General features: G+C 28.2%; 1 protein-coding gene across 2 annotated transcripts in view; it reads right to left on the bottom strand.

The window, feature by feature from the left end:
- LOC101238158 (receptor-type tyrosine-protein phosphatase eta) overlaps positions 1–19,589 on the bottom strand; it is a 112,607-nt gene that overhangs the window by 12,493 nt on the left and 80,525 nt on the right. For both annotated transcript variants that reach the window (XM_065801239.1, XM_065801238.1), the window contains exon 11: positions 14,150–14,399. In XM_065801239.1, the coding sequence (XP_065657311.1) occupies positions 14,150–14,399 (250 nt within the window). The remainder of the gene's footprint in view (positions 1–14,149; positions 14,400–19,589) is intronic.

Here is a 19,589-nt window from a genome sequence, read left to right on the forward strand (position 1 = left end):
TATGATGTTTCCATTGATAATTTCCGAAGAAACTTTCCTGGACGATCACTGTCAAAACTGCATTTCTAGAACTATTATTTACTAAAGCATGGTTGCATACCGCTACACCAGAAAATGCCATATCAGAATTCAGATAAACAGGAATCTATTCTTTCAATCCTAATATTATCCCTCAAGTAGCTTTTGTACCCCGCAAAATTTCTAATTGCATAAACGTCAAAAATCCTGATGTTGACAAGTTTAGTACTTTGGAACCTGGATCATCAGACCCTGCATCTAGTATCCATTCATAACTCCATCACCTAAAATAATTTTAAAAAAATAGAAGATCATTAAATGTGCAAGCTGTTGTTGTCGATCGAAATTTAGTTGCAGATAAAATAACTGAAATGCCCAGGCTAAATCAAACAAAAATGGCCACAAAACATAATTTGAAAAAAACTTGATAATCATTGAAAAAGAGAAGAATGACGAAGATAGATTTTGTGGTGATTGCGGACTCTTTTACAACAACAAAAGAAAAAAAGATGATTGGATTCAATGTGTTGGATGCAAAACTTGGTTCCATGAGCACTGTGACACAGGAAGCATAATAAAAGTGGCCTATGCACTTTGTGCAAAGTAGGCTGTACTTCAAGTAGCGAAAGTTACTAAACAATTAGATATCTAATAAAAAGTTAAACAAATAATATGATTATATGAATGATTCATTTTTTATCTGTTTCTCTAACATAATCTGCGTTATGAATAACGAAATATAAAAAAAAGTGTGTGTGGCAATAGCAATAAATCAATGATATTTCTAGAACAAAATAATCAAACGACCTAATCAAAAAAAGATTTTTTCAAAAATGTACAGTTTACATAATAATAATCAACTAAATATAAAACCGTCACATTATTAGACTACTTTACCCTGTATATATATATATATATATATATATATATATATATATATATATATATATATATATATATATATATATATATATATATATATATAATATATATATATATATATATATATATATATATATATATATATATATATATATATATATATATATACAAATTAATTGCATATATGCAAATAATTTGCATCAAACATTTTTTTCTTTTTCTTTTTTGTTTTATACTGTGTTTTCTATAATTTAACTGTGATTAGAAGGATAAATAAATTTAAATAAAGTAAATAAATAAAGATGGACACTACACCAAGAAAAAGATCTAAAATATTAACTTTACTTCAATATTCTAATAAATCTCAACGGGAGATTTATCAGAAGGGAGATTTATCAGAAGGGAGCTAAATTATGTTCAGTAAACCAATCTACAGTTAACCGGGTTAAGAAGCATTACATTGCAACAGGTAGCTTATCACCATTAAGACAAGGAAAGTGTGGTCGAAAACAAAAGACTTCAGAAAGATATGACCGATATCTGATGCTGGAGAGTATCAAAAATCCAAAAAAGACAAGTGACCAACTAATGAATGATTTAGCTACGCATGACATCCATGTCTGCTCGAGTACTGTGCGGAGGAAGTTGATAGCTGTTAGAAGGTTTGCCAGAAAACCTTCTAAAAAACCATTACTTACAGATGTCATGAAGAAGAAGCATCTCTTGTGGGCAAAGGAATACAAAAAGTGGACTAAAGAACAATGGAGAAAGGTAAGACAAAATGTGTTTATTAAATTTACAGCTATTTTATTTATTATATTTGTATATCATACTATTTTTAAATTGAAGATATTAAATTGAAGAGACTTAATAACAGTTAATTGTTTTTTTATTGATTGCAGGTTTTATTTTTGGATGAATCACATTTTGAAGTGCAAGGCCAACGGTCACAGTTTGTTCATCATTCTGATGGTGAGCCTATACGACCCGGACACATTGAACAATATGCCAAGCATCCAGAAAAGAAGATGTTTTGGGGTTGTTTCTCTGCTTTTGAACCAGGAAGACTCTACCCAGTTACTGGAATGATGAACTCTGACACTTACATTGACGTTCTGCAAACACATTTAATTCCAGAGATGTTAAAAGTGTTTCCAAATGGAAACAGAATATTACAGCAGGAAAAAAGTCAAAAATTCATGGTAAAAAATAATATTAAAACCATTTGGATATTGATGTAATAGAGGAAGCCGAAAAGTTAAACATCCATATGCTTTGTCTTCCAGTACATTGTAGTCACGAACTTCAACCTCTGGACAAAAGCATTTTCAAACCATTAAAAACTTACTATGATGTTTCTATTGATAACTTCCGAAGAAACTTTCCTGGACAATCACTGTCAAAACTGCATTTCTAGAACTATTATTTACTAAAGCATGGTTGCATACCGCTACACCAGAAAATTCCATATCAGGATTCAGATCAACAGGAATCTATCCTTTCAATCCTAATATTATCCCTCAAGTAGCTTTTGTACCCCGCGAAATTTCTAATTGCATAAACGTCAAAAATCCTGATGTTGACAAGTTTAGTACTTTGGAACCTGGATCTTCAGACCCTGCATCTAGTATCCATTCAATAACTCCATCACCTAAAATAATTTTAAAAAAATAGAAGATCATTAAATGTGCAAGCTGTTGTTGTCGATCGAAATTTAGTTGCAGATAAAATAACTGAAATGCCCAGGCTAAATCAAACAAAAATGGCCACAAAACATAATTTGAAAAAAACTTGATAATCATTGAAAAAGAGAAGAATGACGAAGATAGATTTTGTGGTGATTGCGGACTCTTTTACAACAACAAAAGAAAAAAAGATGATTGGATTCAATGTGTTGGATGCAAAACTTGGTTCCATGAGCACTGTGACACAGGAAGCATAATAAAAGTGGCCTATGCACTTTGTGCAAAGTAGGCTGTACTTCAAGTAGCGAAAGTTACTAAACAATTAGATATCTAATAAAAAGTTAAACAAATAATATGATTATATGAATGATTCATTTTTTATCTGTTTCTCTAACATAATCTGCGTTATGAATAACGAAATATAAAAAAAAGTGTGTGTGGCAATAGCAATAAATCAATGATATTTCTAGAACAAAATAATCAAACGACCTAATCAAAAAAAGATTTTTTCAAAAATGTACAGTTTACATAATAATAATCAACTAAATATAAAACCGTCACATTATTAGACTACTTTACCCTGTATATATATATATATATATATATATATATATATATATATATATATATATATATATATATTATATATATATATATATATATATATATATATATATATATATATATATATATATATATATATATATATATATATATATATATATATATATATATATATATATACAAATTAATTGCATATATGCAAATAATTTGCATCAAACATTTTTTTCTTTTTCTTTTTTGTTTTATACTGTGTTTTCTATAATTTAACTGTGATTAGAAGGATAAATAAATTTAAATAAAGTAAATAAATAAAGATGGACACTACACCAAGAAAAAGATCTAAAATATTAACTTTACTTCAATATTCTAATAAATCTCAACGGGAGATTTATCAGAAGGGAGATTTATCAGAAGGGAGCTAAATTATGTTCAGTAAACCAATCTACAGTTAACCGGGTTAAGAAGCATTACATTGCAACAGGTAGCTTATCACCATTAAGACAAGGAAAGTGTGGTCGAAAACAAAAGACTTCAGAAAGATATGACCGATATCTGATGCTGGAGAGTATCAAAAATCCAAAAAAGACAAGTGACCAACTAATGAATGATTTAGCTACGCATGACATCCATGTCTGCTCGAGTACTGTGCGGAGGAAGTTGATAGCTGTTAGAAGGTTTGCCAGAAAACCTTCTAAAAAACCATTACTTACAGATGTCATGAAGAAGAAGCATCTCTTGTGGGCAAAGGAATACAAAAAGTGGACTAAAGAACAATGGAGAAAGGTAAGACAAAATGTGTTTATTAAATTTACAGCTATTTTATTTATTATATTTGTATATCATACTATTTTTAAATTGAAGATATTAAATTGAAGAGACTTAATAACAGTTAATTGTTTTTTTATTGATTGCAGGTTTTATTTTTGGATGAATCACATTTTGAAGTGCAAGGCCAACGGTCACAGTTTGTTCATCATTCTGATGGTGAGCCTATACGACCCGGACACATTGAACAATATGCCAAGCATCCAGAAAAGAAGATGTTTTGGGGTTGTTTCTCTGCTTTTGAACCAGGAAGACTCTACCCAGTTACTGGAATGATGAACTCTGACACTTACATTGACGTTCTGCAAACACATTTAATTCCAGAGATGTTAAAAGTGTTTCCAAATGGAAACAGAATATTACAGCAGGAAAAAAGTCAAAAATTCATGGTAAAAAATAATATTAAAACCATTTGGATATTGATGTAATAGAGGAAGCCGAAAAGTTAAACATCCATATGCTTTGTCTTCCAGTACATTGTAGTCACGAACTTCAACCTCTGGACAAAAGCATTTTCAAACCATTAAAAACTTACTATGATGTTTCTATTGATAACTTCCGAAGAAACTTTCCTGGACAATCACTGTCAAAACTGCATTTCTAGAACTATTATTTACTAAAGCATGGTTGCATACCGCTACACCAGAAAATTCCATATCAGGATTCAGATCAACAGGAATCTATCCTTTCAATCCTAATATTATCCCTCAAGTAGCTTTTGTACCCCGCGAAATTTCTAATTGCATAAACGTCAAAAATCCTGATGTTGACAAGTTTAGTACTTTGGAACCTGGATCTTCAGACCCTGCATCTAGTATCCATTCAATAACTCCATCACCTAAAATAATTAAAAAAAAAATAGAAGATCATTAAATTTGCAAGCCGTTGTTGTCGATCAGGAAGACTCTACCCAGTTACTGGAATGATGAACTCTGACACTTACATTGACGTTCTGCAAATACATTTAATTCCAGAGATGTTAAAAGTGTTTCCAAATGGAAACAGAATATTACAGCAGGATTTAGCCACATGCCATACTTCCAAAAAAGTCAAGAAATTCATGGTAAAAAATAATATTAAAACCCTTAAATGGCCTGGCAACTCCCCTGATCTTAATCCAATTGAGAATCTCTGGGCAATTGTAAAAAAAAGACTGCGAAAACATGACTGCACAACTAAAACTAAGCTTACCATATATATATATATATAATATATATATATAATATATATTTATATATATATATATATATATATATATATATATATATATATATATATATAAATAAATAAATAAATAAAATATATTTCAGACAACAGGCATGTACAAATTAGATGCCAGGTCCATAGTTTTTTTGTTTTTTTTTAAAAGAAAAGTATTATTTTAAACTTTGATTTACTGAGTTCATAGAGTGATTCACCAAGGTACAAGCCATCAACTGTTTACGAAAAGGATGTCTATAGTTTAAGATAATTGTATGAAAAGATGGTAATCTGAACTCTAAAAGCATGTAAGATATACTATCATATTTGTTGTATCCGAAAAACATTTTAGCACATTTGTTGTAGCAATACTGAAGGCGTGCCTTTGTTTTATCATTATAATTTTGCCACAAAGGAACACCATATAAACAAATGCAATATGCTTTAAACACTTTAACCTTCACTCTGGTAGAGCATAAATGAAAGCGTCTAATTAAGATATTTGTACGTGTGTAAAGTTAATTAGTTTTTGAAGAGAAAACCAAGAAGACGCAATTAGAACCATATCATCAGCATAGGCCAACACATTCATGAATATACCACCTATATTACATCCAATACGAAGGTTTGATATTGATGAAATCAAATCTTGTATGTAAAAGTTAAATAGAAGTGGTGACAATATACTTCCTTGACGAACCCCATTCCCAATTCCAAAACTGTTAGACTTTGTCCTCTGCCATCGAACAGACATTTGTTGATTACTGTACCAAAATGCAAGCAAACTAACAAGTTTTTTGGGCAGACCAGTATCTAATAATTTTTTGAACAACAGCCAGTAATTGACACTGTCAAATGCTTTATTAAAGTCTATGAAGCAAGCAAATACATGGCTTCCTCTAGATGTGTAATACTGCACAGTCTTTTTAAAATAGTTTGAGCATGATGTTGTTGAGTGATTTTGTTTAAAGCCAAATTGGTAATCATCATTTTTATTAATGTTGTACAAATTGATTTTCTGCAATAAAAGACTCTCAAAAATTTTTGACATGGCAGAGGACACAGCTATGGCTCTATAGTTGTTCACATCTGTTAAATCAGCCATTTTAGATTTTACTAATGGAATAATCGTGGCCTCACAAAACATGGATGGTAAATAACCAAATTTAATGCATAAATTAAAAAAAATACTAATAAAAAACTGCAATCTACTTCCACCATACATAAACGATTCCATACAAAGGTTATCAGGTCCAGCTGCTTTTCCTAGTTTCTGAGTTTTTACTGCAGTGGATATGTCAACGCAACTCACAATAATATCAGAGTTTTCAGTGGAAAATTCCATTTCCTTTATGAAACTGAGGTAATATTTTTCATTGTTAGTTGAATTATACAAATTTTGAAAGTGCTCTTTCCACATATTAGCAATAAGACAATCACCTGTGGCACCTCCAACACTAGCAACAAAGTTCGCTGCATTACTGTTACTGATCTTTCGCACATTATTCCAGAACTTTCTCGAGTCTGTGTTGTTCATATTTTTTGCACATAGATCAGCTTGAATTTGTTCATTATAATGTTTACAATATCTAAGAGCTAATTTAAAAGTAGCACGAGAGCGCTTCATGTTTTCAAAAATGTCACCCTGTTTCTTCTTTCCTTGAAAAATCCATTGGTTGAAGGCATCTCTTGCAATGTCGTGCTTATCTTTAACATAGTCATTCCAACCTAGAGTAATATATTCATGGTTTTTATGTTTAAAATTACAATGAGGTATGGTATCAGATACAGAAGATTGCATAGTATTTATGATGCTGTTATAGAATAAATCACTATCATGAGTTGTATTGTAGCCATTTGGAATATTTTTAGTAAGTAGATAGAGGGGTACATGTACGGATTTTAATAAAGAATCTACTTTTTCTGCATAACGTGTTAAGGTAGCTTTGTCACAAGTTTGCCAGTTAGAAGATCTAGTTGACATATTAAAATAAGGTTTGTTGTTATATATTTTGGGTGAGTTTGCTAATGAGCAAGAGATCAGAAACGCTAATGGTTTATGGTCTGATGCAATAACATTGTTTAAAACCGAAATAGATATAATTAGATTATCAATAATTGAACTGCATAGAATGTGGTCCAACCATGAAGAAATATCACCATTGTCACTGACATATGTACAGATATTGTCAAGGCGATTTATATCAGATTTAATCAATTTATTTTCTAAAGCAAGATTAGAAAATTCTTCATAGAATCTTGACCCATTATAACAATTAAAATCACCAGCAATAACTATGTTCACAGCATCAGTCTCCAGTATAAGTGATTTTATTTTTGAGCATATATCCATATAATTATGAAGACAACGTTCGTCATTATAATTCGTTGGCATGTACACACTTATTAGCAAAATCGGCCCTATATTGGCAGATACTTTTAAACAAGTGATTCTGGATTCTAAAGATTTAATGATTGTAATATTATTTGCCAAACTTTTTCGATAAAGGATAGCAGTCCCTCCAAAGGGTCTACCAATTAATATATCAGATGATATGTTTACTGCTGGTATACCAGTACCATAAAAGTCAGGATGTACATTGTTTAATAATTCAAGCTCATTAGGTAATAACCAATGCTCTTGTAATAAAACAAAATCGTATGTAAGACACAATTCTTTAATTGCAAAAATACTGTTTTTAAAAGAACGACAGTTAAATGTACAAAAAGATATACTGTTGCTATTCGCCATTTTTGGGTTTAAAATATCTTCGTACCAGTAGACCCTTAGGCCAAGCTTCAGTAGACATTAAATAAACAACTTTATTTTTTAACTGGGAGGAATCTACAGATACAGATATATAATATGAGGAATAACCACTAAATTTGGATTTTAATTTTTCACACTTTACAGAGTCATCATTATCAATTTTTAAAATATCATAAGTGCAATCGATTACCTCATTTTCTGTTGTAGAAGGATCTAATCTTGAGACAAATATATCAATACTACGCTTGGGCAGTTTATCTAAAGAGATTGGTTTAAGTCTATTGTTGGAGTCTGATGTACCTAAAATGTGTTTTTTTGTATGGACAACTTTTTTGGTTACAGGTAGATTATGTACGCACTTCTTGACAATATCTGACATCAATGATCGCCCTGTAAATTTAATAGATTTATCACTAGTAGAAGAAGGGCTTTCAGTATTATCAATTACATCAAGGCTAATTGAACTGCTAGGATCATTTTGGAATTTAGTACTAGAAGGTTCTTTATTGCTCATTGCACTCATTAAATGTCTCATTTCATTCTGAAATATTGTAAATTGTTTTACTTCAGATCGGAGATAGGTAACCTCCTGAAGCAAAGCACTGATATCAATGTGCTCCGTTCCAACAGGAGGAAGACGAGATAAATTGATAGCATAAAAATTTGGTAATTTATTTATTGGGTCTAGAAGCAACTTTAGCATATCCTCAACAGTTTTTTTGCATTTATCATTCCCACTTCTTTTTACCAGGCGCTTATCTGGAAGTAGTTTAACAATTATAGCTTTGGCATCAAATATTTCCTCTTCCTTGTAAAAGTCACATACAATTTGAACATTGTCGTCAAAACTTAAGACATCTGATTTATTCTTCATAAAACATGGTAACTCATTTCGCACAGCAATCATTGCATTGGTTTCAGTATCATCTGCATTTGCCATAGTTGTACAAACTTTGGTGGGAGGAGAACCACGCTAAATAACAGTGGATTACCTCCCTTCACTTCTAATTATTTTGTATACGTATATATCTTATTACACAGGGACTAAAAAGTTTCATTATGTGTTTTTTTCCGTATATATATGTATATATACATATAGATATATATATATATATGTTTATATATATAATATATATATATATATATGATATATATATAATATACATATATATATATATAATATATATATATATATATATATATATATATATATATATATATATATATATATATATATATATATATATATATATATATAGGTTTTTTAACACGAAAATGTTGGACGAAAGTCAAAAGTAATTAAAAGTGACGTATGTGTTGGCGTAAGAATCACTTTTTTCCTTCCGCTCTTCCCAAAGACAACTAACTATAGATCTATATATATATATATTATATATATATATATATATACCAATAGAAAGATTACTTTAAAGATTTATTTATAGGTTAAAGTTCCTTTTATACTTAGCCACAAAAAAATGTATGTGTATGGTTATTATATTAGGTTGCAATATTAGGTTAGGGTTATGGTTATGGTTAGGTCAGGGTTAGGGTTATGGTTAAACAATAGTTTGCGATTAAACCCAAATTTGAAGTTGTAACTTTAATTTGGAATTTGTAAACTTTCAATTGTAATCTTTCTACTGCTAGTATCACAAGTCCTGTGTTGCAGAACAAATTTAAGCCAGAAAGGGCAGTTGGTGGTAAAATATTACTTCAGCTTTTTTGCAATGTCATATTCAAATATGAATTTAATCAAAACTCTAACTATGTCATCAAGAAATTTGACATTATTGCTGTTGTTGTTGAAGTAGGCATCAGGGACATTTTTCTTCTTTTGGATAGATGGATAGTTTTTGAACTAGAAGCCTTTCTATTTCTATACCCAATCTGTTCTTTGCTTTCAATCAGAAGATCATACAATCTTTTGTCTTCACTACAGAGTCATTCACCATTTTTTTTTGTGATGCCAAAAACTTCATTAATTAGATTGTATTTTATTTGTTTTACACATTTAACCTACATCTTCAGCACTTGATCAAGTTTTGTCTGTATGACATGAATTAATAAATGTGGAAAATTTAATTTCTTTTATCATAAACTTGTTATTTCTTTCTCTATTTGCTTTTTTCATTCTTATCTCCCTTTGACATATTCTCTTAAGAACAGATAATAAACCAATAATTTTGATTTTGAGTGTTTACTTCTAGTTATTCTTTTTCTTTTCTTATGACTCATAAAATCGAGTTCTTTATCTAGATTGTCTTTTTTATTTCAGAAGTGGAAGCATATTTCTTACAGGACATTATGATTGATTATATACTTGATTATATTATGATTGAAGATAATACTTGATTATATTTCTGAAAGGCAATAATAATAAATGTATTTGGCATTGTACTTCTATATTATTTGATCTGGTTTCATATATAATTATTAGCATTATTCAATCAGGTAGCCTAAATAGTCTAAATCTTGTTAATTTCAATAAACTTCTACAAGACTCCAGAAAATTCTGGATAGTTTCAGAGAAAAAAATTCAAATTGTTTAAGAAAACTTTTTCTTGAACAATTTGAATTTTTTTTTTTTCTTTCTTTTTAAAAAACAGTATAATTTACATTTTAATTTGGCTAAAAAAATTTATTACGTGGTGCGGCATTGTTTTTATAACTTTTTCAACAATTAAATTCAAACTTTTTTATTTAGATTTATAATACAGTTTTTGGCTTTTATAATATTTACAAATATATTCTTGGTTATTTAGATTAATGATAATGATAAATACTAAACTTTGCAATAAATAAGTATAAAGGAAACGAAAAGTGCAAGTTTGAAAATTTAAGATATAATAAAAAGAGAAATTGCTTATTAAAGGAGCTAAATCTAAAGTTACAGGTACTAGTTGGTAAGAAACTTGAACAATATCAATGTATATTATATATTTAAGAGAGAGAGTGATCTAAATTATCTCAATAAAAAATAATGAACAAAAATAAGAATGCATTTAAATATTCAACTTCCAACAGACATGGATATTCTACAATATCTAGCATACCTGCAATCTATACTGCCTAAAACCACCAAAAAAATCAGTTTGGTTACGTGTTCGCTTCATAGAAATTTTGAAAGATGTGAAAATTTGGATTGTAACTGTGTTTTAGCTAAGGTTAAGAAACCCTGGATAAAAGCAGGATTTGAAGTTGTTAGTGACACTCTACTATTAAAAATCTTATTAAACTTGGTAAACAGTATTCTAATTTTAAAAAAAAAAATGAAAAAAGAGGCTCTCCTAAAGATTTAACAAATCAGAAAAGCTTTGAGAATTACTTAAAAAAGGTTTTTTGGGTAGGCAAGCTAGATTTGAAGAACATTATCAAGACCAACAAAAAAAGATCTGATAAGGATAAGCTCGAAGACTTGATGTTTTAGGAAGATCAGGAAGGAGAAAAAAAGCTTATTCTTGACCCAGAGGATAAGAAATTTTGTAGAAAGGTAAAAATCTAAAAAATTAAAAGTATTAAGTGATATTTTTCTCATTAAACATGTTATAACTAATATTATTTATGCTTGTAGATAGCAGAGAGTTACAGAAAGAAAAATAGAACAAAGAACGTGCGATCAACAAAATCTAATTATGAAATTGAACTCAATTCTGATTTGAGTTCTGACTCATCTTATGATTCTGATTTTGAGCCTAGTAACTATTACCAAAAAGAACCATCTCAATCTAACTGTACAGTAACTGCAGAAATTCCAATAGATGTGTATGCCGGGAATGTTTCCCTAATGGCTACGTTAAGTGATGTTTCGCAAAATGTTTTGTAAAAAGTGACAAGTGCCATTTTAACTGAAGCTGGTGTAGAACAAACAGATATACATTGCAGTTAATCAATAGCCTTTAGAAAAATGAAATTGGCAAATGAAAATACGTCAACCTTAGCAAAAGAGGATGTAAAAAATGCAATAGAAGCTTTTCCTTATCCATGTGTTATACATTTTTAAGGAAAAACTCTTTATGAAATTAATGGAGGAAAAAAGTTCAAGATTGACAGGCTGGCAATTCTTGTGAACATTGAGGGTGAGATGCACATACTAGGTGGTCCTTATTTAACTTCCTCATTTGGTGAGGATCAATATACAAGTATTATGAACCTATCAAAGGAATATAAACTTGAATCAAAGTAGGAGGTCTTTGTTTTGATACAACTCTAAGCAACACCAGGATCAAAAATGGTTCAATCATAAAGACATCCAATGATTTAAATGCATATCTTTTAAAACTAGCATGCAGTCATCACATAACAGAATAAAGAATAGTGCATTTTTGAAAACATACAACAAATGAGTTGACTACAGGACCAGAAACCTTATTGTTTCAAAAATTTAGGAGCCTATTTGAACATCCTAATTTTAGTTACCAAGTGATCTATGCAAGTTTTACTGGAAGGAGGTGAGTGATAGTATAAGTGAAAAAGCTGTTGAAGATTACTTTGAACTTTTGCAAAGTATATATAGAAAGAAAGGGGATAGCAGGAGAAGATAAACGTGAAGACAGAAGAGAGCTGGCTGAATTAGTTGTGACTTATCTATCACCTTCTGTTTGTAAAATCAGGAAAATTGGAGCTATCCATCATGCCCGTTTACTTGGTAAAGCAATATACTATCTGAAAATGTAGCTTTTGCTTTATCAACTTAACTTTGTTCAAAAAAATAAAGCTTATCGCGGCATTTGTGGTCTGTTTTTATGCCAAGTGGTATTTAGAATCAAGTAAAGTGTCAAAGGCCCCCAACTTAGATATTAAAGCTATCCATCAGATGCATCAATTTAGAAATATTTGTTGGAACCCAAAAGCAGTTCATGCTGTGCTTGATTCGCTTTACAAGCACACTTGATAATTGGACTCAACTATGATTTCACTAGTTCTATTGGGTGAGGATTTGCCTTCACATAAAAAACAAAAAGTTGCAGCTGCAATTCTTTCATTTAAAATACCTAAAACTAAACACTTTAAAAATAAAAAAATAAAAAAAGAGAAAGACATCAGAAAGGAGAAAAAAATGCTAGTACTGAGAAAGATCCACCAAGCTTAGCCCCTTTGGTAGATGAGTTTTCTTGCCTTTATGTTTAGTTTTAGTGGTTTAATTGAAGAAAGAATAAAAGACTGGCTTTCACTTCCACAGCAATACTGGCATACACAGTCTTTATTTAAAATTTTTAAAAATTATGCCAATAGCCTTTTTTTTTGGTAAATTTGAAAAAACCTTTTTATTTCTTAATTGTTTATGATTTGTTTTTAAAGACCACTTGATAACCGCGTATTTACTAATGATGTAAGGTATTTTGTCGCATGTTTGATTTTTTCAAAATATCATTGATACTGCACATAAAGAACATTTTTTTCAATAAAATTTCTAGATTTTGCAAAAAAGTAAAAAAAATGTGAAGTGTAGTTTTTGAAGACAAATTAATAAATTGTAGTCATAACTTAAGGAGTATTTTATTTTATTCTGATCAAAATATTACTAACAATTAACATACATAAAATGAGTAATTCTTACTTTGAATATATATATTTGCAAACTGTATTATAAATCTAAATAACAAAGTTTGACTTTAATTGTTGAAAAAGTTATAAAAACAACGCCGCACCACGTAATAAACGTTTTTTAGCCAATTTAAAATGTAAATTATACTGTTTTTTAAAAAGAAAGGAAAAAACCATACTTTTTTTAATCAAAAGTACAGATATTTATCTAAACCCTAAAAAAAATTTATTATAAATATTTATGCTAGCCTTGCCCTCAAGACACTTAAAGTAATCTGTTTTTGGTCATTTTTGGGTCCTTTTTTTTCTAAACATGTGCTTTGAGGGCAAGGAAAGAGTGGTTCAATGGTACTGAAATTTTTTGTGAGTAAGTTTAATTATATTTGCTTCAAATCTAGACGGTTTGATTTTTCAAATTCTAAAATTTTTATATATATATATATATTTATATTTATAAAAATTTATATATATATATATATATATATATATATATATATATATATATATATATATATATATAAATTAATAGAAAATCACTAAAAAATTTTTTCATTTTACACATCAATAAAGACCCATCAGAAATACTTTATTGATGAAACAGTGTGTTACAATACTTTGATTAGATTTTTTTTATTAGTATAACTTTTTAATCACTTACTTTCTTTTTTAATGCTATCAAGGTATTTGGATAGATTTTCAATAGAGATGTCTTCAAAGCTTTTTACGCGAATGAACTCTAATACACAGTCATGAACAAAAATAAATTCTTCTAAGGATTTGATTTGGTTGCGGATTTTTAACACATTAGAGTGAACATTGACATCGTTTCGCTCAACAATACTGCGCATTTGAGCATCAACACATGTATATACATTTGCAAAATCTTTCCTTGATGTGCTATGGACAATCTGAAAGCATAAATATATGCAAATTTTTTTCTGAAATATAAAAATTGTATAAAAAAAAGTTTTATTTAATACAAAAAAATTACAATATATACAACTTGTCTTGGAAAATGAAAAATGGTTACAACGGTAATTTTCTTAAGAGTACTACAACAAAAATATTCTGCTCTGCAAAATATTTGTAATGCTTAAGCTCTTCTATAATGTCATATTTAAATTAAAAAATAGCATTATGTAAACCTGCCCAAACCTTTAACAAATTTAAAATTATGGATGTTAAAATTAAAAACTGATGATCAATCATGTCAATAAAACACTTTTTCCAACCATATCTGCTAGACCAAAGAAAGAAGATCAAATTGCTATTGTTTCAAAAAAAAAGCTAACTATGCTCTTGAGAGTTTCACAAGCAGCTGCATTATACAATATCATCCAGAGGTGGAAAGGAACGAATTACACTTACCCACATTATTGTAATTGAGTAGCTTTTTATGTAAATCTTGTACTTTTTAAGTATTTTTTAAAATGTGTACTTTTACTTTTACTTAAGTATTTTTTAAAAGTATTATACTTTGCTACATTTTAAATCATATACTGAGTAAAAAAAATTATAACGTATAGGTATTTAATTTCACAAAAAATATGATTTTTTTAGTTGATAAAAATTAGTGCTTAAACTTGTTTTTATTTATTGTTATCATTTTTTTAAGTCTTAAACTTTTCTTTAAACTTGTTTTCTTATAGTTTTCATTAGTATTTTAGGTTAAGTTTTGAAGAAATTAAAAACATGCAGTGCTTATGCCTTCCATTTTAAATCTTTCTTTTAGAATTAAAAAAAAAATACTAGTTACAAATTTTTACAAAAAATTTACTAGGTACAAATATTTACATTATTATTAACAATATTATATATATAAAAAATAGCAAGTTATTTTTCAAGTTTTATAAGAAACATTAAAAATAACTTGTTATTTTTTATATATATATTGTTTAATTTTTTGATTAATTATATGTTCTAGTTACACAATTATTGGTTTTATTTTGAGGATATTCCTTTTAGACGCTCCTTGTATTTAAAAAAATAATTTATTCATGCATTTTTTTCATATACGCATAGCTCACATCTCTTCTCAAAATGTAATGATAAATATGCCAATTCTATATGGTTCTGAAAATTTTGCACAAATGAAGAAAAAAACTGATAAAATGAGTATTAAATAATAACATATTTTAGTATTATATTATTTGCTTTACTAAACACATACTTAAAAATATCAGTAAAATATAATAACTGTAAAGATATATGGAAAAGAATAGACCTCGTTGTTTATGTTTTGTTATTAGACAGCTCTGTTACATTAAAATGGCTACTTAAAAAGTAACACTTTTTAAGCAGCCATTTTATAAGCAGCCATTTTAAAAGTACATTTTTAATCAGCTACTTTTTACTTTTACTTAAATAAACTTTTTGAATAGTAATGTTTACTTGTACTTGGCTTTGTACTTATATAACAGTACTTTTACTTAATTACAAAACTTTGTTACTTTTTCCACCTCTGATACCATCAAATAAAAATCTGAAAAAATTTCTCGTTTTTGCAACTAGTTTAACCTTACCAAATGTGAAAACGTTGTCTGTTTAGTGCTTCTTTGTCTGAATAGTCATGCAAAAGCTTAGATAAACAGCTTAAACTTTAGTGATACTCCATTTAATGACATCAGCTTAATACAGAGCTTAACTAAGAAATTAACATTTCTAAGGTCATATCAACAATATCAACAACTGGTAAATACTTTAATTTGGTTCAAATTTTTTAATTTAGTAAATCAGGTTTTTTGATATGTAAAGATTACTTAAATTCTTAATTCGTTATTTTTATATAATAAAGAAGTGCTATTAAAGTTAAATAAATTATTTATATACAATTTCTTGTCAATATATATCTTTAAATCTTTTTACATTATAAATTTTAAAAATGTAAAACATTCTTCTGTTTGAACTTAACGCGTTAGTAAACTTAATGACTTTAATTAAAAACATTTTAAATGATATAGTTGGCTTGTTTTGCAAAATCAACTTATAAAATTGCTGACATTTTTTAAAATTGAAAAAAAAAATTTTTTTTAATTTCATTTTAAAGATCTACAATACCTTTTAACTGACGAAAGTTCAATTTGGAATTACTATCATCGTATAGAAATGAGAAACATCAAATAGAAAAAGAATTAAAACAGCAGGTGGAAGTACAAGTGGCTAACATAGCTATCAAAAGAGCCAACATTAAAAGCCTACATGTTTTATTCACTGCTCGTGTGTGACCATTCGGCGAATTTTATATATGTCAGAATTATATATATGCCAAAGTTTATAAATAATATTGGGCCTAGCCCGTAAGGGTTAGTGTAATGGTCATCGAGCACGACTATTTTCCAAATCACAATAAAATATAACCTAAATAAGAATGAGTTCAAACGAAGATAGTTTATCATATAAAAGAACAAAAAGCATGCAAAAGATGTAAAAAGGCTATATGTGCATAAGGGTGTATAGGTGTAATGTGTAAGTCCGTGCTGTATATCTTTTAAATTAAAATTAATGTATTAAAAAGAAATATAGAAGAGCACTAAATTAATAAATTACACATTTGAAGATTTAAAGGTGCTATTGAAAGCAAAAGGCTACATAGAGATACCAAAAGTGCCCAAAATCATTAAAAAAAAGTAATGGATTATGTCAATAAAATAAGGAAAGTAGTTGTAAATGTGATTTTACAGAATAAGCTAAATTGAAAAGGAGCTAAAAGAGTTTAAGTTTTGTCAAATATCGTCTGCATAACATCAGACAGAGCTGCTGTTAATAAGAGAACAGTTAAGTTAGTTAATAAAAACCATCAGTTATGTATCGCACATGACCTACAATTGGCAATAATAAAAGCACTTAATAATATTAGCGCAACAGATGTACAAGATGTTAATCAATATGATGCTAATGTAATAACATATTGATTCTGATTATTCAGAAATTGAACTTGAAAACTTTGAATTAGACCATGAAGCAACAGAGACTCCAATCCTGTTCTACAAAATTCAGAAGTAAATTCTTTAATTACAAATTCGAAAAGTCATAAGAGTTTTCAGAAAATCACCAACCAAGAATGATGAAGACCAACCAAGAATGATGAAGACCAACCAAGAACAATGAAGATCAACTAAGAATGATAAACTACTGCTAAAAATACATTCAAAAAACTGTCGGAAAAGAACTTTCTCTAATCTTCTTTATTTTTAAATTATATTTAGCCAATCTAACATTAAATTTCATACTAGATGAACTAATTAACTAAAACACTTTTTAAACATTGCACTAAAAAATAATTAATAAGTTGTATTAAAAAAAGAACAATGTTTTCAGACATTTTACACTATATAACAGACCCTAATGTGGTTTTTTCTGTTAAAGACAATTATGGTATTTTTAATATCAGCAGTAAAGCCACAATTTTTTTCAAAATATTGTTGACATTATCTTGTAGAAAGCATCTTGCACACATACGGAATCTGAGGATAGCAGTCTGAGACACATAAATGATAAATCGGATTCAGATGTAAATTACAACTTTTGAACCAAATGCTGATTTTTCTATGAAGGAAAAACTTCATCTGCTTATTAAAAAAAAAAAAAAAAAAAAAAATTAAGAAAGAAGCATTAAAAAAACAATAAAACTTAACAATAAATAATTTGTAATAAAATTAGATCTCAGTTAGAAGACAAGACATTGGATAACTCATTTATTTTTTAATTTATAGATAATTATATATTTACTAGTATTTACCAATATACCGGTATTTCAATTTTCATTTACCAAATTACTGGTAAATGAAAAAGTTGGTAAATTTACAAGCCCTATTCAACAGACTTTTTTAAGATATTCTTTATGTAGAAGCAAAACATCTCATATTGACACGCCTTCAATATTCCTTGAGACAACAAAAACTAAATAGAAGTAAAATCATGTGAACAACTAGATAATCTATACATCAAAGCTCTTGATTTTTTAATCAGATCTTCACATTTCTTCTTTGATGTACTAAATCCTTTGACTAACTGAATCCTTTGTTCTTTGCAGAAGGCATAGAAAACTGGTCAAAAATCTTATATTATTAAATAGAAAATGATTGCAAAGAACCAGCGTTGGTCTTGCTACAACCTTATTGTATCTTGTTATAACCTACAACCAAGCTGCTCTTGCTACAACCTTCAACTTCGTTCTCATAAAAAAACAAAAAAAAAAACAAGCAGAAACTTGTATTTTAGAATATCCAAAAACATTGCAAAGGCTTTCAAAATATTTGCAATGATATTTTTAAGAAAGCACAACAACAGTTATCTGCTGTTGTTTTTTAAAACCTAATAAGGCTTTTTTAATGGCTTATAACCAGGCTTGGCCAGAAAGGCGTGCAATTTCACGTCATAATATGACCACACAAACACTATTGGATTTTACTTAACTTGACCATGGCTGTTAATATGTTTTGAAAATTTGTATATGCATTAAAAACGCGCTAAAAAAATATTAATTTAACTATAAAGAAACTTAAAAAAAAACTTATTGTAAAAGAAGCAAATAAATCTTCATAAAAAAATAACGAAAAACAAAATAAAAATAACTTAACTAAAACTAAAATAACAAAAATAAAATTAAAACTTAAATAAATAATAAACTATAACGATAAAATTATCTAAATTACATTTGGAATAAATAACTTTAAATCGTTTATATTACTAATGTTTTTATAGTATAATATTTTGCAAAACCCTTTTTAAACAAAGTAACAACTTACAACTGACAATAGTTTAATAAACACTCAGCGAAGGTCCTCTTAATAAACAAGTTTATTAAGAGGACCTTCGCTGTTTATAGTTGTCGCTTATAAAAAAAAAATTTTTATTTAAATTTTTAGTTTTTTTTATTTTTACTTATAAAAAAATCTTAATATTAAATAATATAAAAAATTATACAACTTTCAATTATACTTTAATTAAAATCATTTACTTTATTTAAAAGCATTTTGCTAATATAAAAATGTAAAGATGCATCAAAGTTATTTATTTTCAAAGTAATTAAAAACCAATTTTTTCAGCGCATTTGTTAAAAACCATGGTTAAATCATCAAAACAAAATATTATTTGCG

This window comes from Hydra vulgaris, chromosome 07 (genome assembly GCF_038396675.1).
Source record: "Hydra vulgaris chromosome 07, alternate assembly HydraT2T_AEP".
Classification (NCBI taxonomy): Eukaryota; Metazoa; Cnidaria; class Hydrozoa; order Anthoathecata; family Hydridae; genus Hydra; species Hydra vulgaris.